The 21841-nt window shown below is 42.5% G+C and overlaps 1 protein-coding gene across 3 annotated transcripts in view; it reads left to right on the top strand.

Annotated features, from left to right (window-relative positions):
* The first annotated feature begins 8904 nt into the window (after positions 1-8904).
* The window catches only part of LOC107396886 (protein shisa-6), a 178896-nt gene continuing 165959 nt past the window's right edge, over positions 8905-21841 (top strand). For all 3 annotated transcript variants that reach the window (XM_070551514.1, XM_054734109.2, XM_054734107.2), the window contains exons 1-3: positions 8905-9033; positions 9425-10320; positions 17633-17790. In XM_070551514.1, the coding sequence (XP_070407615.1) occupies positions 9764-10320; positions 17633-17790 (715 nt within the window). In that variant the 5' untranslated portion in view covers positions 8905-9033; positions 9425-9763. The remainder of the gene's footprint in view (positions 9034-9424; positions 10321-17632; positions 17791-21841) is intronic.

Below are 21841 nucleotides of genomic sequence, written 5' to 3'. Positions count from 1 at the left end.
ATGGCTACCAGCCCCCATTCTTTGCCCACCAGGAGCCCAAGGTTGCCGTCCCTGCCACACAGTCCGTGGTGAGGCGTTGCAAGAACACCTGGATCAAGGCATGAGCTTCCATCACCCGGGCCAATGCCCGCTTCGCTCACCAACACCTCCACCGACACCGTCCATGTACCTCCTATGCACCTGGGGTTAAGGTTTGGGTGTCCACCGTGGGCCTCCGCCTCCATGCCAGATCCAAAAAGCTTGATCCCTGGTTGCTCGGGCCCTATACTGTGCAGAAGGTGATTAACCCAGTCTCGTACCGCTGCGGCTGCCAGCAGGTCTCTGAATCCATCCCACTTTTCACATGTCCTTGCTTAAGCCCCATGTGGATTCTCCCCTCTTACCATCTCCGGCTCCAGCGCCTCCGCCTTCCTGCTTCCTCGACGGTGAACCCATCTACAACATCTACTTTAATGAAAGGTTCTCTAATACTCTGTGAAGTCTTTCAAATACACTCAAAGGTGATTTAAGACCAATCAGACGTGACAAGGTTGTGGGAAAATAGCAACAGCTGCTCGCTCTGAATGCCAAACAATGTCAAAACAAAATCAAGATAATGATGAAAAGAGTGAGTTGGTTTGTTGACATTTTGGGAATGTTTTTAGCTAGAAGGAGCTGATTAATTAAACTGACCCAAACCTGGCTGTGGCCGTTCTACACAGAGTTAACTTAAGCCTGATTTATGCTTCTCCGTCTGCGTCAGTGCGGAGACACGCAACGCCATTATCCGTCCTTGCGTAGGGCTCCGGCAGGCACGCAAGTACGTACGGAGTCGAGCCCACTTTTTTAAACACCCGTCGAACGAGACGGATTACGCAAGCTTGTGATTGGTCAAGACGCCGCTGTTGTTTACAGCACCACCATTGCAAAGAGAGCCGAGGATAACTAGCGGCAGACACGGAGAAGCTTGAAGAATACCTCGCGAAAAAACTCTAAAAATATGAACGTTTAATTCTCCCGTGACTGGAGGAGTGAAAAGATGCACAGCAAGCGTTTTATTTGTGGACGGAAATGACAGGAAACGTGGGTTTAGAGGTGGGGAGCGCATGAAGAGGTGGGAGAATGAGAGACAAGTACGTCTGTGTTAAAAGTCTCTTATATACACAAAAACACAATATAAACACACGATCTTGGACCGATACATGACAGGATACCACAGAACAGCGCTACGCCCTCTGTTGTCCTGCCGGGCAATTGCTTTGCAACACTCCCCAGGAGACGGAGAAGTATGAGAGCAAAACGCTTCCATCAGTCCGTGCGTGTCTGTCCCTTGTGGAGCTGACGGAGAAGCATGAACCAGGCTTTAGACGCGAGCTCTCTCCTGATACTCCAATGCCCCCCCCCCCCCCCCATCCCCCCCCCCCCCCCCCCCACACACACACACACACACACACACACACAGTCCAAACTATTCATGTTGGGTTAACTGGAGGCTTTAATTTGTCCCTAGGTGTGAGTGGGAACCAGAGTGGCTGGTCACATGTTATGGACTGGGGAACAGTTTGCAAGTTAGTTTTCAGATGCACTAACCAGTTAGGGGACGCCAAAATATCATTCTAATGGGTCACACAATTTGAACCCGACAGACCTGATACCGGGTCCACGAGCACTTTCAGCATCAAAGTTGTATGCTTAATATTCACCAACACATGCAAACTGCACACAAACCTAATGGGAAGAGGCTCATCTAATCGATACAATCCACCTTTTCTACCTCAACAACACCCAATGCCAAAAACAGCTGTAGAAAGACGCCAAATGCACACATGGAGAAAAACACACAGAAGCAACAGTGCAAAACGATCCCATCCACAGAAGCAGCAGTTGAAATTAAAGCCCAGACTCTCCTCTTTACAGCAATAGAAGTGCCATTAACAACGGAGCAATGCCGCAGCAGAACAGCTTATTTCATGAAGTCACAATCATAAATTCAGTCTTACCTTTGCTGGTTTATGATTGTAATCCCTGTTATTGTAAAACTCGGTTTGTGTTATCTTATGTCCCAACATCACACTGAACTGATTCCTGATTGTATTTTTCTTTACCTGCTGGAGAGTGTTTACAAATCTCCGACACCATATTCCACAATTTTCCAGTTAACAGGCAGTGTTTAAAGCCCCAGCGCCCCCTATGGATGAACCACTACTGGTGGGAACTGAAGAAGCCTTTTGGATGACAGATGAAACATCTTCTTGATAACTAGAAAAGTTGGTTTTAGTTAAAACTCTCATGAGCGAGTGTGTGGAGGGCCCTTTGTCTCCATATGTTCCTGTGAAGGACTGACAATTTGCCCAGGATGTCCCCCACCTCTCACCTGGTGACTGCTGGAGATAGACACCTGCTCCCTTTGGCCCTACTGAGGAATGATGGGCTAAGATAATGAATTAATAAATTTATGATTAGTAATCCCCAAATCAATAACTAACAGAGACTTAGACGAGAGCAATCCTATGTTTTATAGACCACATCTAATCCTTTGGCTGTCGCATTTAGTCATTGTATCTGTATAGTTTTTTGTTGTTGTTTGCTGACAATGACATGATTCTTTTGTGTAATTAGGACCATGGTTGATGAGACATTGTCTTTGGATTTGGGAGGGTAAAGTCAGAGACGTTTAGAGAGATGTGTTAGGCCTCTTTCACAACAATGTGGAACAGATGTGGTCCGATTTCCCTCTGGCTTCCACATAGATACAAATATTTAATTTTGACCAATCAGAGCATTCACAATGACTGCGATGAAGATCCGGATGCAGAACTTCAGAAAATTTCCACATAGAGTCCATTTTTTCCAGACACTGCATGCAGATCATCAAGTGCCACACAGGAACTGCGATGTGTTTCAGTAATGTGCATCTGGCAATTTTCAAAATAAAACCTTTGTCAAATTATTTTGCAAGCTTTGTTTTCATTATTAATAACTGGGATATCAAGTCACAGTGTTTGATTGTTCACATTATTTTTACAGGAACATTTATAAACATTTAGTGTTAGATATCATAGTTGGTGTTTTTGTGGGAGCAGGTATCTGGAGATGTTCATTACATGAACAGCAGTCGGTGTGAATAGCAGTTCGTCTGGAAGCCGTACAGAAACCTGCACTGTGTCGAGGGAATCAGGCTGCTTCCTGGTCTGGATCCGGGAGTGTGATGGTTTTTAAAAAGTTGTTGGGAAATGGTGAAAATTAATCTACCAACTAGAAGAAAACATCTGCTGCTGTGGTACTTTATTTGCCTTTATTCACACCGTTTGCCATCTCTTGAGTGTTTTAAGATTTCACGTTTTCAGAGTTTTGATGTTAATTTCAGCAGTATGGGAACACCCCGTTTGCTTTCTTATACTGTTTATCTTCTCAGTTGATGCCCCTGCCTCAGATATCACAGTGGAAGCTTTTAAAATGCAGTGAAAAAACTTTGCTTAGTCAGACATTTTTCTAAGATTTCATCACTTTGGCAGTTTTTTTATTGCACAGTTTTATTTTATTTTACTGTTCTGAGCATTGTGACTATAGTAAATAAAATTTACTTTATTATATGCCCACTTCAATAAAACTACTTAACCTTCATCAATAACTTTTAGTAATTAAAATTTTATAAACTGAAACTAAATATAAATGTTGCTAATGAAGCACGTTCAATGTTGTTTAACTGCTAAATAAAATAAATCTCCCAGACAACGGCACTGCGGCTCGTATAACTTCTGGAGTTTGGACATATGAAATGTTGCAGCGATTCCCAGTAAATGTTTTCTCACTGCACCAGAGAAACCTCTGCTCCATAAAGTAATAACAGCAGACCTTGGTCCAACAATGCTCACCTTGATCAAATAGCACTCAAGCTGGCTAAAACAAATAAATCCTGGCAGAGGGTTGATTCTGCACGCCAGATGGATGAGCTTTGACACAGCGGATAATAAAAGAGTGAGTGAGGACGTGGCAAACTATTTGAAAGTCAATTTGACGCAGCTTCTTTTTCGCTGTCCAATTACCTGTCTGGGTGTTTTAATGTGCTCATTTTCACCATCTGCTGCGCCAGATTTGACCAGATTAAAACACATTTGTGAATATCATTGAAGCTCCAACATTCTGATGTTGTATTAATTCTGTTAAACTTCGACCCACTGTTGATGGAATACAATGGAGCAATAGTCTAAATTATCCTGAATTCTAAAGGAGTGTGACGCAGAAATTCTGACAATGAAGAATACATTTCCATAAAAAGTGACCAAAAATATGATTCTCAGAGGAAAGGAAATCAACATAAGTGACACTGACTTTCAGAAGGATGTCACAGATCTGGAATCAGCAATACCTTTTAATGTCAAGTACAGATACTTCAGACGATAAGTGGGTTATAAAGATAAATTCAGAAATGTGTTAAAAGAGAGTGAATGGGAAATGACACACATATATAGGGTTTTAAATAAATCACATTGTGTTCAATTATTGTCATGGAAGTCCAGAAAGTCTAAAGTTGCAGTAAGCTTTGTAGCTTAAAGGCATGGATCCTTGAAAAATAATGATTTTAAGCCCCAGTGTGTAATATTTCTCCCTGTTTACAATAAATCCTGTTTCCAGTTCACAAACTTGTACTTTTTAATTAATCTTTCTCAACATCAATTTGTAAATAATCGTGTCAGCTTGAATTTTTTAACTTTTGAATACATAAACTGTGGTCGACGCTCCATGGTCATCCACCATCTTGAAATACAGTAGGTGTTTAGGGACATACAAGCTCTGCTTTGTGCGTTTGGACTGACTGTAACCTGAAAGAACCAGCAGAGGGCAGCAGTGTGCCCTGGAAGCAACTAAGAAGTAGACGAGGCTAGCCACACCGTTGCTGTACTTGTTAGTTTGAATAATAAACAATGAAATCGAACATGCCATTTGACAGGTCGTCATCATGCCCGGAAGCTGCATACGTTAAGATCCCCGCCCGCTGTTAGCTGGACACCAACCTCCCAGTGGTGCTCCCCCTGACTCCCCAACTCCCTAACTCACCTCAAGTTGCTCATTCGTCTTTCTTCGTACCAGAGCTCCCGATCCAGTCCCAACGTGTCAGTTCCAAAGTCCTTCAACTCAATTCTCCTCTCTTTCGTTCGTTCTGTTCGTTCCTGCAGTCTGCCGTCTCCCAACACACTCCGGCACTCGTTTGCTATCCAGTGGCAAAATTTGCATTGTTTACGTGATCTCCACAAACATTACTAACAGCAACGTATTTCTCCACACATTACAGGAATGACGTGCTTCTCTGAGGTCTTCTTCCCAAATGTATAGACCTCTTTCGGCCGGTAATTTGTGTTTACAAACAGCATACACAGCGTGTCCCCGACTCGCCAACCGCGGCTCATGGATTAGCTGGTGGCTAAAAGTCAGCATTGTTTACTTGATCTCCACAGTGTATCCCCGGCTCGCGGACCCTCCTTCGCCAGCCACGGTGCTGTCAGTGATCACTCCATAAAATATTGTTTTCTTTCTTTTCCACATCCATTAGCTGGTAGCAAGCTTCCAAAACGTTCTTGTAAATCCTTTACAGCATTCATTATGTCCTCTTCTTGATTTATTAGTAGGACTATTTTGGTTTTGGACATATAAGGTCGTGTTGTGAGTTCTCATTTACCTTGACATGTTTCAACCGACGACTGCGGTCTTCATCAGAAGTGTCACAGATGGTTGTGTGTCGCGTCTTTATCGGCTGTTCTTCTGGTGGGCGTGACCGACCCAGGTCTGTCAGATCTGCTGGGTCGGTCACGCCCACCCCCGCTGGCTGGTTTTGGAGAAGGAAATCCCAGCTGCACGACAGCTGATAGGCCCCCTCATCTCGGTTCATATCACTGTTCCTGCTTCGGTATTTCTATCGCCTCCCTGATCCAACATTTGAACCCGTTGCTTTCTGTGTTTACAATCCTCCCATGATTCCAGTCCATGATGTGATTATTACGTTTACAATGGTCTGCAATGGCTGACTTGAGGGTTTGCTTCTCTGCTTTGTTTTGTTTATTTAATGTATTATTGTTATTTTTTGTCCTTGTGAGTTTTTCTGTTGTTTCCTTCTCACACTCTTTTCGGTGCTCTTTTCTCCTCGTGTCAAATGTTCTCCCAGTTTCCCCATGTTTGTTTTATTGGACGACATGAATGGTATTTCGCAGATTACGTTGCATTTGTTGTCCGGTTCTGTTTTGTCTTTAGCAAATAGAGAAAAGGAAGAAGAAAAATAATAAGATTATTCTCTAACTTCATCTTCTCTGAACTTTATAGGTAAACACACAAAGGCAATATGCTACTAGTTTAATGTTCAACCACTAAAAACAACGAATAAGAAGAAAACTTGGGTTTCCAGAACTATGCAGCATAAGGAACACGGACATACTTAATGTTCATCCAGTGTTGCACAAACATTGAGCCCATACTGAATATTGCATTGGTGGTATTGGAACAGGAACCAGAGTAACACGTGAACATGTCTACATTAAACCGATTTGAACCAATCATGAACCTTTTATGATGAAATTAGAATATTGTTCTGAGGGTAGATCTGCAATATAAACCCTGTATTTATGTAACTCACATACACAAGAAAATATAACAACATGAAGATCTGACTTTTGAACTTGTTTTTAGTTCTGTTATTCACTTTCCCTTCATGGTTTCATTTATGTTCTTGGAAAAAGCTGTTGAAGCTGTCCTGTCTTCAAACACTCCCACCCCACCCATCCCCCACAAGGTCTCACAATCAGATGGTTGCTAAAACAGTACAAAACCGGCTTACGACACAAACGTGCATGAGCATTACATTACTGTGTGCATTATACAAGCTCTGCTGATCTGCTGAGGTCTAAACTTCCAGAATCATCTCTGAACCAAACTCATCCCACTCACTTCATATCAGCCCTCCACTCCAACCCCGACGGCAACCCAACCCAAATTCTTCTTTCTGATTCTCATGGAATCGTGCGCGCGCACACACACGCTCACACACACGCACGAGCAACTGTCTTGCCGGCTGACAGAGTTGAGCGTGAGCTGTGTTTCCCAATAATAAATCCATCACATGTATGACTCCGATACAGAGGGTGTTGTGTACAACGGGATGAAAGAAGACGTTCAGAGGAGCTGTGTGAAGGATAGATTGTGATCTGATCATGAAGAACAGAACAGTCACATTGGTTGGATGAGAAATTTTCAAGACAATACATTTCAGAAGCAAACTAAATTGTAATTTTTTTTCACAACCTGCTTAAATTATGTATTTATTAATATTTAGAAAATGGGAGAAAGTGTTCCAGAAAATCTCATTCTGCACCTTTAAATGTACTGATGACTTGCCGTACAACATGGTTTTCATTAAAATGGTAAAAAAATAACAAAACAAAACAACCCCAACCCTAACCAATAAAGAGTACATTCTCTAACTTAACTCTAAACTTTACAAAGTCTTACCAACTTTATTGTAGAAACATTTTAATTTAGGTAACGCTATGAACTAAGATTGAAAATCTAGTTACTTAAACTAAACAATTTAATTGGCTAACGCTAAAATAATGACCAAAAAACAATCTGCTACGTTTTATTTATTTAATTATTTCTAAAGAAATAAAAAAGTGATACTTGTCATCTGAAGGTCTTCCACAAGAGGGCAGTAGACATGCGTGAGGCTGGAAATGACAGGTTTCGAATGAAAGTACCAATCCTGATCCTGACACTCCGTTTTATCAACTTAAATGCTATAACGTTAATGCAACTTTTAGAAAATGTTATGTTCTACCAGGGGTTCAATTTAGAAAACAGTTTGATTTTCCAATATAAAGATTAGTGATGCAGTGGTCTCCATCACACAGCAGCTGAAAACTCACCTGTTCAGGTTGGCTTTCTTGTGACCTTCATCACCATCCTCTCGTTATTCTGCTCTCCCCACATCTTCCCCAGGATTCACTGGTTTAGCTCTTTCCTACTCTCTCTCTCTCTCTCTCTCTCTCTCTCTCTCTCTCTCTCTCTCTCTCTCTCTCTCTCTCTCTCTCTCTCTCTCTCTCTCTGCATTTTTAATCACAAATGTCTATGTTTGCTTATTTTAAACATGTTTTTGATCATTTTTAAAATCTTTTTTATATTTTAATTTTTTTGTGAAGCGCCTCGTGATTTTTATCTTGAGAGGTGCTATGAAGATTGTTTTCTTTCTTTCTTTTTAAGACTGGAAGTTCATCTTGTAACCCATTCCGTTAAGATGGGGCTGGTTGGTGGGGTGGTGGCAGACCCGTAGAAGGAAACATGGCCTCTGACATGGCATTGCCCAGAGACTTAGACCCGCTATCATATTTTTTATTGTATTATGTATTTTTTGTTGGCCAAATACATGTTTATTCTTTACAGCATGACTGTCGGTTTAACTTCCGAAATGTAGCCAATATCCAGCATCAGACTAACAATCAGACCATGATGAGTCACCAATAGGTTGGCTGTAAGTCACTTGGCCCTGCTGATTACCAACATTTTCCAACTTGGTTTCATTTTTAACCCAACAATGATTGGTGTGCAGTTTTGTGAAATTCACCTTTTTATATTTATAGCTTTAACTTTGTTCATTGAGTTTTTATTCTCTACATCAATCTTGTCCCAGGATTCCAACCATTGCAGGCACAGGCCAAGTCCACTTGATTCATTCCCAAACACACAAACTGCTCCGCTGCATGAGCGCACACCAACCAGAACGCCTCCTCTCTTACAAATGACTTCTAATCCGCTGTTATTTCCCTGTTTTCTCCACCTCCGCGAGTTATCGAGTGAAGCCTGCAGGGAAACGACCAGAGAACCGGGAGGAGAGATGGAGCTTGATAATTAACGGGGGTACTTGAACTGGTGACGTGGGCGGAGGGTGGGTGGGGGATGGCTGGAGAGAGGAGGAGGGCCGGAGACAAGGGAGAGAGGTCTTGGCTCTTGTCTTCCAGAAGCTCTTTGATTCAGTGGCTGAGACAACGCAGCTCACCGGCCACTCCAAACACCGTAAGTCCTCCTTGTCTTCGCTTTCTTAGCTTTAAACCGCAGCTCGGGTTTATTTCTCAGAAACGTGTTTAAGTTAACGATAAGCTGGGAAGAATGAAAGTTTGTGCGTAAAATAAGACATTTGGCAAAAATAAAGCCGTCAATATTTCTTTACGTTAACATACTTGGTTTATTTTGAAAATGAATAAGAAAAAAGTACAAGTTTTGGGACAAATTAAGAAGCAAATGTGTCTTTTTGCAGTTGAAGTCGCTTTTCACCCAGACACACGCGGGAGCTGTCCGTGGTGCTGAAAGTTTTCGCAGTGTGATGTTCGTTTCCAGTTTCGTGTCTGCGTGCTAAAAACCGTAAAGTCCGAGCATTTTACCGACCCAATCTTTTTTTTCTCCACAGTAAAACGAAGAGCCTCGACCAAACTCAGCTCGGCAGATCGCTGTGAAGACAGAATAAAGATTTTCCTTTCAGCGCATTGAGTATTTTTGTGTCTTCGCGGACGAAATCAAAGAAAAAAAAAGCTAAACTTTTATGAAACTACACTCGGTGTTTTAGATCAGCTCCGAGCCGGAAAATGAATCCTGCATCCAGTGAAGGCAAAACCATCCGGTCAAAGTCCCTGAGCGAGCGTTTGGCACAGATCAGCGCGTCTGAGATGAAGAGAAGCGCAGCAGGCGCCACTCGGTAAGAAGTGGACGAGAGAAAACCAGAGAACCCAAAGAGAGTGGAGGTCAGCAAATGATGGGGATGAAGCACTTCCTGCTGCTTTTGATTTACTTAGACCCGTTAAATGTCTTATGCGCTGTCACCCCCAACAAGAAGAGCAAAATTCCTCCGAGGAAGAACCCAAAGGTGAAGGAGGTCAACGGAAGCACCACCGCGGTTCCCGCCCCCGTCCCGGTGGAGAACACCCAGGTCCAGGCTCCCTCGGTAGGGCAGCACGATACCTGCTTGGGCTACTACGACGTGAGCGGTCAGTACGACAAAGAGTTCGCCTGCAACAACACGCTCCACCGCTTCTGCTGCGGCAGCTGCTTCCTGCGTTTCTGCTGCGCGGACCGCGGGAAGCGCGTGGAGCAGAAGACCTGCACCAACTACATCACCCCGGACTGGATCAAGACCCAGCCCCCCTCACCAGCGCCCACGGGGGACCTGTACGATCCGGCGCTGGACCAGACCAACACCACGGTGTACATCACCTGCGGGGTCATCGCGCTCATCATCACCATTGGGATTTCTGTCAAAGTTGCCTATGATAAGGCCACGAAGCCCCCCCAGGAGATGAACGTTCACAGGTAAGACTCCCCTCATCCTCATAACCAGTGCAGAACCATGACTGGTCTGTCTAAACTGTCCCTGTGAGTGTGTGTGTGTGTGTGTGTGTGTGTGTGTGTGTGTGTGTGTGTGTGTGTGTGTGTGTGTGTGTGTGTGTGTGTGTGTGTGTGTGTGTGTGTGTGTGTGTGTGTGTGTGTGTGTGTGTGTGTGTGAGTGAGTGTGTGTGTGTGTGTGTGTGCGTGTGTGTGTGTGTGTGTGTGTGTGTGTGTGTGTGTGTGTGTGTGTGTGTGTGTGTGTGTGTGTGTGCATGGTTGTTTGTCCTTTGTGTCTCTGTGTTGCCCTGCGATGTCCAGGGTGTGCCCCGCCTGTTTGTCTAGAGACAGCTGAAGATGGGCACCAGCATCCCCGTGACCCTGTAAGCAGGTATAGAAAATGAAAGGATTAGTAGATCCACTCGGGGCATTGAAGATGCATGTGTAAAACTTGCAAAATAGAATATTTTTCTGTTAACCAGATAAAAATTGTTCACATTTTATTCATACATTTGATGAATAATTCCTTATTCATAAAACAATGACTACTGTTGTGAACCAAGCAGATCTATAATTTAGTCCATCTCATGACCTTTTCACACATGCCATCCTCCCTCCCAGAGCTCCTCTTTACAAAAAATGTCAAGATAACTCCTTTCACTCTCCACATCCCTTCTGAGTTATTCTTTGAGTGGGGGAGGGGCTGTGGTATTTTATTTCCTATTGAGCCTTGGAGGAATAAACCAAGTGCCACTGAGAACCATTGTGAGAGAGGCTCCTGTTGGGAGTGGTCCGTCATAGATCGACTCTATCTTTTCATCAGAGATGGTCTCTCAATTGAACAAAACATTAAAAGACAGCCTGAGGTCTGCACCGGCTGTGATGTTGGGCTGTTTGGAATACATCAAAGGCAAATCTTTTAGCCACCCAACGTTGTATGAATTCATAACACGTGAAAAACAAATAAATAAATAAAACATCTGACACAAGTAATTTAAGGGCATTTGTGTTTGGTTTATTTCTATGCTCTAACTGCTTATTTACAACAAATCATATTTAGTTGGAAGACCGATTGGTTACCTTTAGTACGAGACAGGTGATAAAGACTTTACAGTTTTAGAATGACCAATGCAGAGAAATGTGTGTAATATTTTCCTCTTGATATTCAATCTTGTTCTGAATTTTTGGATAGATTAGTTGATAAAATTTACTCAAATCAATCAAGAAAAACAAAAGCAAAAGAAAACAAAGTCTATTTTGCATTACTCAGGTGCCTCAGAAGCCTGTCAGAGATCCATACAGAGCCACAATGGCTGTCTCTTCCCCCTCATGCTGGTCACCAGTCTGGTACTGCTGTGGATTGGTTCCCATGCTTCAACAGGAGATGCTATAACCAACCAATGTGGTGGTGTTAGTCACTCAAGCACAGTAGTTTCTAAACATTGTGAAATAAGGGTTTCAAAATGAGGTTTTATTTATTGAAAAAATAAAATATATAAATGTGCGTGTGTGTGTGTGTGTGTGTGTGTGTGTGTGTGTGTGTGTGTGTGTGTGTTAAAAACATTTTTTCACCTTATCAACAATGTATTAAACCCTTAAAGGTCTATGAAAACATTATTGTAGGACATTATGTCAGAACCTTTGTAGATTTGAAAGATTAAACGGTCTTTTGCCTTAAAGCTGTCAGATTGTTCTGTAAACTTGCTCCAGGTTTTAATGCAAACCCAGTTACATACCACTCACCCCTTCCCTTCAGTGTCGTCTGCCTGAACTGGAAACCACAGTTCAGGATGAAGTGAGATACTGGTAAACACAGTCGCCATTTCCTAGGTTCAAACGTCTTTTGTTGACTTCATACGGTGATTTACTTTTTGGGACTCTGGTAGTTTGTCCTAAAGTAGAAGTGGTAGCAGCCGGCTGTTTCTCCTTCTCAGGTTTTATTGAGCAGAGAACCTCTCACACCAGTGGTGTTCTGTTACTAAACATGTGAGTGTGTGATGAGTGGAGGACCCAGGGAAGTGCTGAAGTGGCAGTTTGTTGAGACCGACAACGAGTTGGTCCAGTAGTTGTTTTCAGTCTGAACTGTATTACTGGCAAGTGTTTTTAGAAGAAAGCAACTGCTTCATTTTTTCATCTATGTTTGTGTTTATTTATTTGGCAGATGCTTTTATCTAAAGCAACAAACACGTTTTTACCTGTGGGGCATGTGGTGGTCTGCGGGGGGAACCAGAATACCCAGAAGGAAACCCATGCATGCATGGGGAGAACATGCACCTCCACGCAGAAGGACTGCAGCAAGATTTCAAACCTGCAACCTTCTTGCTGCGAGGCAACAGTGCTAACAACTGTGCCACCATGCAGCCCTAACTCTCAATAAATGTATAGCTATACTATGTTAGAATGTTAATAAGAGGCATGGCAATTTCTTTAAGCTAATTTGTTTTCCAAATTTGCCATTCCAGCTTTAATAGAAGAAAAGCAGAACATGTTCTAGATTAGAAAGTTCAAATGAAAAAAAAAAAGTCCATTCAGCAATAACAACAGTATCTGGATTACTCATCCTTTAGTAATATTTAAATTATAAGTCAAGTTTAACGAGTAGTACTCATAAATCAACGTTTGATTTTATGTATCTACCATGAAATGAAATCAGTTGTGGTGTCTTTCTGCATCACTGCCTGGTGGAGGGACACAGTTCTACCTCACGTTGATTCATTTCATGCTTTTATCCAACTCAACTTACAAGGTACCTTACCAGGGGCGGATTAAGGAATGAAGAAGATCCGGGGCTTAACACACACACGCGCACACACACACGACATGCACTAGTCAACATCATATATATTTGTCTTGTACCACATAGTTTTTAATCTGAAGCTACACATTCAGCATATTCAGGGCAGAGTATTGTTCCTGTTAGTGTTTAGTGTGAGACGATAGTAAATATTCCCTTTCTTTCTCCAACCACGTTACCTGATAGTAAGCTAACTTTAGGCAAACCAGCAGCACAACAAATATTTTCAAATAAGACTCACAAACCTGAGTCAACAACAGTCTCATCAAAGCTGGGGTTCTGTCGTTGTACTTTTGGTCTAAAAAACGTCCTTATGTCCATCTTCACTCATGCGTTTCAGGCAGAGACTGTAGAAGAAGCCGGCTGCTGAAGGGCTTCTTCTTCAGTGGTGGAGGCTCAGGCAGGCTGTATACAACTACTGCCAGCTGCTCCCTCTCTGTTGGACTTTGGTACTGCATGTTACTTCCACGTTTTAGATCCGGGGCTTTTCATGAAACATTCGGGGCTTGAGTCCAAGAAGCCGGGCCTAACGCCGCCCCTGGACCTTACATGCATGCTTTTGGTCTGGGGTGGAAACTAGAGCATGTGGTAAATACTCATACGAGAACATGCCTCAGAGGGGCCGTAGCAGGGATTTGAACCTCCAACCTTCCTGCTGCAAAAGATCACTGTCCTCTAATGACAGGAAATAACAGGAGGTAATAAACAAAATAAAAGATAAAACACAAGTAACTAAAGAAAGAAGTGACCAACAAACCCACAAACACAGAATAGTTCAACTTAACTCTGCAATAAAAGTTTCATTTTTATGGTTTTGGTCTTTTCTGTGAAGAGACTCAGTCACGAGAAGATGTAGAAACCAGACCTCTATCCATTTCATTTTAAATTTGTGAACTATATCTGCATTCTTTATTCTTCTTTACTTCTTTTGATATATTGGATGTAAATGTCCTTTGACCCTTTCATCATGTGTGTGGTTTTCTTAAATTTAAAATGTAGTTCACACAAAAAGAAAACATTTTAATTGATTATCTCTGATTATAATTAGCGACTCTGAGTTTTTCATCTAGGTTGAACATAAAACAGTCTCCTACACCTACCTCCTGCATCAGCTTCTGCACTGTTAAATCTGATTAGTTCCGCTTTCTTGAAAAAAGCCTGCAAACCGATTGCACCTAAAATAATATGTGCATGGGACTGGGTGATATGCGTAGGAGCTACTAGTAATGAACAAGTAAAATAAACTTAATTACAAGTCATTTTAACTAAGTCAAACCAGTACAAAGTACTTGGAAATTTGTTTACTGAACGAGTTTTTCTGAGTTGTACATACTTAAGCTGTACTAAACTAAGCACGATTTCTTGTACATCGTACTAGTTTGTCTCAGTAATAGTAACTTGCCTTTAGGTCGTGTGTACTTATAAATGTAAGTGTGATAGAAAACAGACGGGAAAACTCTAGGATTTGAAAATCCTGCATGTCACACTGTCACTGAACGTTCATGGACTCACCCATCTTGACTCAGGACAGGTAAGGCCGTTGTTGGTTTGGCATCATGGAATCTTTATTGGATGCCTTGGCTAGTTTAAGCTAAGCGTTAGCTTTAGCAACTTCACCACAGAACTCCTCCAGGCCTGTGTTATTTGTGGAGATAAAAAAATCCATGTTGAAAGTTAGTGGTGGAGTCCCGTTGCTGTTATCCAGTACCCCCCCCCCCCCCCCCCCCCCCCCCGCAACGTTACAACCTACCTACCTGGTTACTCCACAAACGTGTTTCATGAGCATTTTTTTAAACTCAGAGTACAGCTGAAGGACTTAGTTGTTCGTCCTTTTATCAAAACTTTTTTTGAGCCTGAGAGGGTTAAAAGTGACATGGGTTAGAGATAAAAACAAACGTTCCCTATACTAGGACACTATCACTTGATCAAATAAAAAAAAACTTCCTATTAGTTCAATATAAAACAGCCTGTGGTTGTTTACAGAATAGAAATGTTTCTACAGCAGCGCAGAATGACCAAATCCGGCCTTTAAGTATTTTACTTTTGTCTTTTTGTTTTGGTCTGCTGGCTGATTGCTCAGTTGGTTCTCCTGAGAGTCATTAAATCCTCCACCCTGAAAGTCAGAAACAAACAAATAAAATCAACACAGGTCTCACTGGAGACCAGGCTCGGGGTGACCAACTGTGAAAAAATAATGAATGAAGGCCCAGCAACTTTTTCCACCACACTCCTTCCAAGACAGGAGCGCTGATAACAACTACAGTTTTTATCAGAAACATGGCTGCTTGTTTACTGGTGGATGTCTAAATCTGGACTTTCAAAAGCTGCAGCTGATTCAGGCTCATCGGGTATTAAATAGTGATAAAGAGGTCTGAAGAGAATGACAAGCTTCTCCTTCGATGGTAAAAAATAAATAAATGATTAGTCATCTAGTCAGGGCTCTTATTCATGAGTCACTGGAGTTTTGGACAAAGCAGCGGAGGATGGTTTGCTTCTCAGCCGGAGCCAAGAAGTTGACTTAATGATGTGATGATAATCAGGCGTTGTTATGCTGCAGTCCTGAGATGCACTGCCTGCTGCTCTGAAAACGTCAGACATCACTCATTTCTTTCTCAGAAAACAAAAGCAGAAAATGTTTAAATTCCAGGATTGATGTGAGTTCCTTTAGTGGGCCGGCTTTACTCGGGGGATTCCGTATTTGTTTAAAAATGTTTAGATGTTTCTGCTGAAAAGTGAGGAAAAAGTGAAGTTCCTCAAAGTCAACAAGACCATAGAGTCATGTAAATGGGCATCAGCGAAACTTTAGACTGAATTTCCATTTGTTTGTTTCTCTACTTTAATTATTTGAATTTTTACACTGACCCTCTGTCGCATGTCTGATGGCAGCTGGAAAAATGGCTGGTGGCAGACGTTCCTCCTGAAAGGATCTGGATTATCTTTACAGCTAGCTGGGGTCTGCTCCTGAAAAGTGGGAGCGTCTCTGTTAATTTCCGGTGCTTTGCTAAAGTGATGTGGCCTCCCACCTCTGTGCCTGACTTGTGGGGGAGGAGGTGTGTGAGCAGAATGCGGAGCTGCTGTCAGACCTCTGTTTGGTCTGTGACCTTCACTGAAACACAAGACATGTGAGTGAGCGTGTGATTCAAACGGGCCGTATTGATCACTTTCTGCAGAGCAAACTGAGAGGCAATTTATGCCTGCCAGGTGGTGAGGAGCATGCTTTTGTTCTCTGATTGCAGCTCAGAAATGGCCATGATGAGAGGCTTCTCAGGTTCACGCTGCTGCGATTCAACTGAAAACAACTTTCTCCAACCGCTTTGTGGAAATAGAGATCCTAGAAGTTTTGAATTCAGAAACACATTTTGTTCAAAGAGCCAAACTAAAAGTGCTTCGGTCTACAATTTTAAACGAGTTTTCTGTAGTTTAGTGTTTTAGTTTATGGTTGCTAACCTATCCTACAGAAACAGTTAGCACTAACAGTCAGCAGAAACCCTAGCCCCTTGACCTGGAGCACATTTTAAACGGCATCACATTAAACCTAGATCTGAGCTCAACTGGGACAACTAACACCTAAACTAAACACACTTTCAGAAATATGCAGATGTTTCTAGAAAAAGTGAAACACTATTATTATCTTTACAATACTATTCATTGTAAAATAATGTTACCTCATTCTATAACACAACCAGTTTTACCATAAATGAATAAAAACATGCAGTCAAACAATTGAATATTAACATTTTAGTGTGTAAATCAAATAGTTGATTGATGACAAACTTGAAATATTAACTGAAATACAATGAAAACACATTTACAACGATTTCATAAATGAAATATGTTACCTTGTCATGGTATCAGATTTTCACAAGCATGATCAACCTTTGATTATATAATAAGATTTAGGAAAATACACTGAAATTGTATATTTTCTGCTGAAAACACACAGGAAATGCTTTTGTGAGGCTTGTCAAAATAAGAGCATTAACTGATGCCTGGGCATTTCATTGTTAAACAATGCTGCCATATTCAGGTAATTGGTGCTGAAAACTTTTGGTCAACATTAAAATCAAAACTTGATCCTGAACTAAAGGCTCCTGCAGATTAAGACCAATCAAAGGTTCTTTTGAGGCTCCGTGTATCATTTGTTGTGATTTCTTATGAAGATGTTTGAGTGGGGAGGTTGCACACCACGGCCAGATAGTCAACTAGGACAAGATGAAATCAGGTCGTCTCTGTCTGCAAAACAGAAACAGCTAAAGTGTCCTCATTCTGGAAGGGAACTGCTATTAATACATCGCAGATCTCCCAAAGTCACCAAGTGAGGGAAGAGTGGACTGGGTGTTTGCGTTGGGTTGACATTGACACACTTGTGTTGCCCTTTTATTTCCTCTAAGATAAAATGATGCATGTGTGACTGTGGCATTTCAAGGTTGAAGCCAGCATTGAAACTAGCCTAAAATAAGCGTGTCTTCATCTGATTTTTTCACCTTTTGTGTGATTTCCTTTCAGAGCGCTGGCCGACATCCTGAGGCAACAAGGACCAGTTCCGATATCCCAATATGAACATGAAAACATGGCGGCCATTGATGGGTCTCCGAAGGACGAGACGCCGGTCAGAAGCTCGAAGAATCATTACACACCGGTCCACACAAAGGCATCGAACCACGGTAGGAGACTGTCTTGCCCAAATTGGCTCTAGCTGTGAGGCTGCACTCACACATTTACATTTCTTATTTTTAAAGGCTTGTCCTAAATCACCTCTTCTTTAAACTCGGGTCCTATGTGCTTCGACGTTTCTTCTAAAGCCGATTCAAGCTCTTTGTCCATAGATGATTCCAGCACGTGTTTCTGTTTCTCCTGCTTTTATCCCACCGGTCTACACGTTCCGGCTTCGGGACTAAACTTAAACTGTCCTATATGTTGTCCCAGATTCAACAGTTTCATCGCTTCCACTTTCTAACACGAAGAGAATTATTCAACAAAAGTTGGTTACAGCACCCTACATGCGTTTATTTGACTGGCCCTTATGTTTAAAAATGAACTGACCTTCCTCTTTGAGGAATTTGAGATTTAGATAAAAACATTTATCATGTTACACAATTCTTCAGATCATCCTGAGAAACGACTCAGTATTACACTTTTGATCGTTTGGGGAAGTTTGCAGGTGACATGACTGATAAAGTGTTTCACATGCAAAGAAAAACACTTAAAGGCTCAAGAATGTTTAGATTTGAAGGGCTTCACCTCACACCTACACTCCCAGCTGGTGTGTGTGTGTGTGTGTGTGTGTGTGTGTGTTTTCCAGTTTCTCACAAACCTAAAACATGCGCGCTAGATCAGCTATCTGAGACTCTAAACCAGTGAACCTCAATCGCAGCCCTTGGGCCAAATCCAGGCCGCCAGAGTTTTCCACCCGGCCCCCCAACTCTTTGGGCCCTAACTGGGGGACGTTGGAGTTTAGCAGCAAAATTAATTTCCCAAACATCAATATTAGTTTACATTCTCCAAACACATTACATTCAAACAGTTTAGATGGAAAACAAAGCCATTTCAATGTTAATAAACTAAGATAATAATACTTGAACTTTATATTAGAAGAGCGTTTGGCCTTCTTCAGAATCAGAATCAGAATCAGAAAAGGTTTATTGCCATTGTCAGTGAACAAACAATTCACAAACTAGGAACTTGCTTCGGTACTAACGTGCTACATATAACATGAATAATATAATTAAAAAATAGAATAAAGTAGAATAAAGTAGAATAAAATATAATAAAGTAGCATAAAACTTTGCTATAAAAATGGCAGGTAGAGGTAACATGGCCGATAATGTGACGTTATGTCAAGTACCGAAGACCAGCATGGTTGTGTGTTTATAATCTGTTCACAAGTCTAACGGCAGATGGAAAGAAGCTGTTCTTATGGCGAGAGGTTCTGGTCCGGATGGACCGTAACCTCCTCCCTGAGGGAAGCGGCTCAAAAAGTCTGTGACCCGGGTGCGAAGGGTCAGCTGCTATCCGACCTGCACGCCCCCGAGTTCTGGAGGCGTACAGGTCATGGAGAGATGGAAGGCTGCAGCCAATCACCTTCTCAGCAGAGCGCACAATGCGCTGCAGTCTATGTTTGTCCCTCACCGTGGCTCCAGCGTACCACACAGCGATGGAGGAGGTGAGGATGGACTCAATGATGGCCGTGTAAAACTGCACCATCATCTGGGTCGGCAGCTTGGCCTTTTTCAACTGCCGCAGAAAGTACATCCTCTGCTGGGCCTTTTTGATCAGGGAGCTGATGGATGGCTCCCACCTAAGGTCATGCGTGATGGTGGTTCCGAGGAAGCGGACGGAGTCCACAGTGGTGACGGGGGTGTCCGTCAGGACGAGGGGGAGAGATGGGGCTGTGACTTTCCTGAAGTCCACAATCATCTCCACTGTCTTCTGAGCATTTAGCTCCAGGTTGTTGCTGCTGCACCAGTACACCAGCCGTTCCACCTCCCTCCTGTAGGCGGACTCATCATCGTCAGAGATGAGCCCGATGAGGGTGGTGTCATCCGCAAACTTGATTAGTTTAAAAGGTGTCATGGTGTCTGCTGGAAAAAAAACTTGGGCTCTTGAACAAATTTTGCAGAGGACCCCCGCTATATAATATCCCCCAGTGTGAGTATGAATGGTCGTTTGTCTCCATGAGCCTCTGTGATGGACTGGTCACCTGTCCAGGTGTAACCCCATCTCTGACTCATGAGCTGTGGAGATAAACTCCAGAGCCCTGTGGCCTTACACAGGCCAGACTGGATGCTTGAATATTGTATCAAACAGGATGAGCAGAAACTTCATTAGAAAGTATTTTACTCATCAGTTTTGGCTAAAATTAGACCTTTTTTGACACATTAAACCAAAAAAACCTTGCTTCCAGGCCAAATTCTATTTAGTTTTAGCCTAAACGTCTTTTGAGTCCAAATAATGCACATTTAGGTTTCAGGCTGAATGAACAAACCCCATTTTACTCAAGAAAATCATGCAGACCTATGGTATTGGTATTGTACTAACTTTGTTAAAACATGTATTTAAAGGTGTTGTTCACTGAAAAAACATTTCCTAATGATTATTTCTGATTATAATCAGTCACTGTGAGTTTTTCATGCAGGCTAAACATGAAAATAGTCTCCTACACCTACCTCCTGCATTAGTTTCTAATAGAAAGTAGACGGTGAAACTCTAGATTTAGAAATTCCACATCAGATCTGCGTCACACTGTCACTTCACATTCATGTACTCACCCATCTTGACTCACGACGGGAAAGTCTGTTATTTGCTTAGCGTCCAACCGACCGCAGAGAGCACCTTGGTTAGTTGAAGCTAAACATTATCATTCGCCACTCCACCACACGGCAGAACTCCTTCAGGGTTATGTTATTGGTGGAGATAAAACATCAGCGCTGCAGAGCAAATTTGGTCAATGGTAGACTCGTGTTGCTGTTATCCCATCAGAGACAAGATGTCCAAATATCAGGAAATAAGACTAAAGCCTGCCCTCTGAAGCTCAACTCTGATATGACTCACTTCTAGTTCCTAAAACAGACACACCGGTGCCCCCCCCTCCCAGAGAACGGCTTACAATCGAAGGGTTGCAGGTTTGATCTCGGCTCCCACCAGATAACGCTGCTGTTGTGTCCTTATGCAAGACACTTAACCCGCCTTGCCTGCTGATGGTGTTCAGAGGGACCAGTGGCGCCAGTGTTTGGCAGTCTCAATTTTGTCTGTGTGACCCAAGACAGCTGTGGCTACACTATAGCTCATCATGACCAGCGTGTGACTGTGTGTGACTGACTGATTGTCTTGTGAGGGGCCTTGGGGGGTTGTAGGACCATAACACCTGTAACACACCACCTTCAAAGCACCGTGGATCACTTAATCCTCTGTTCACATGAGGCAAGGAGGTTGCAGGTTCGAGTCCCGCTCAGTCTGTCGCTGTCGTTGTGTCCTTGGACAAGACACTTAACCCACGTTGCCTGCTGGTGGTGGTCGGAGGGACCGGTGGTGCCAGTGCTTGGCAGCCTCGCCTCTGTCAGGGCAGCTGTGGCTACATCGTAGCTCATCACCACCAGTGTGTGAATGTGTGTGTGAATGGGTGAATGACTGATTGTGTTGTAAAGCGCCTTGGCGGGTTCCAGGACTCTAAAAGGCGCTATATCAAATACAGGCCATTTACCATTTTACCACGCCACCCACCCCCATGCCATTGCTTTGTGTGTGTGTGTGTGTGTGTGTGTGTGTGTGTGTGTGTGTGTGTGTGTGTGTGTGTGTGTGTGTGTGTGTGTGTGTGTGTGTGTGTGTGTGTGTGTAAAACTAGTTTGCCCTGCTTGTTGATATCAGAAACTGCGCTGATTTGCTGTTTTGTAGGCCAGTTCTGTTCTAAATGATTACGTAAATAACCTGGTGTTTGTGGTTATGTACAATACTTTTGTATAGTTACCTTTGAATAAACATATTTGTTTGTATTCATATTTATTAAATCCGTCTGTTGCTGTAAAAACGGCATTTGAAATGATGAAACGCTGCTCCACAGGAGTGTGTGTGTGTGTGTGTGTGTGTGTGTGTTTGTGTCTTTGTTAATTTTCATCTCTCTAGTCTGTTTAGATTCACAGAAAGGATCAAATTTATCAATCGCAGTGTTTTATTTTGGATATTTTTATTTAATTTTGTTAAATTTACCGGCCTGCCTCT

This window comes from Nothobranchius furzeri, chromosome 5, assembly GCF_043380555.1.
Source record: "Nothobranchius furzeri strain GRZ-AD chromosome 5, NfurGRZ-RIMD1, whole genome shotgun sequence".
In the NCBI taxonomy this organism is placed as follows: Eukaryota; Metazoa; Chordata; class Actinopteri; order Cyprinodontiformes; family Nothobranchiidae; genus Nothobranchius; species Nothobranchius furzeri.
This window is presented reverse-complemented; position numbering and strand designations above follow the sequence as displayed.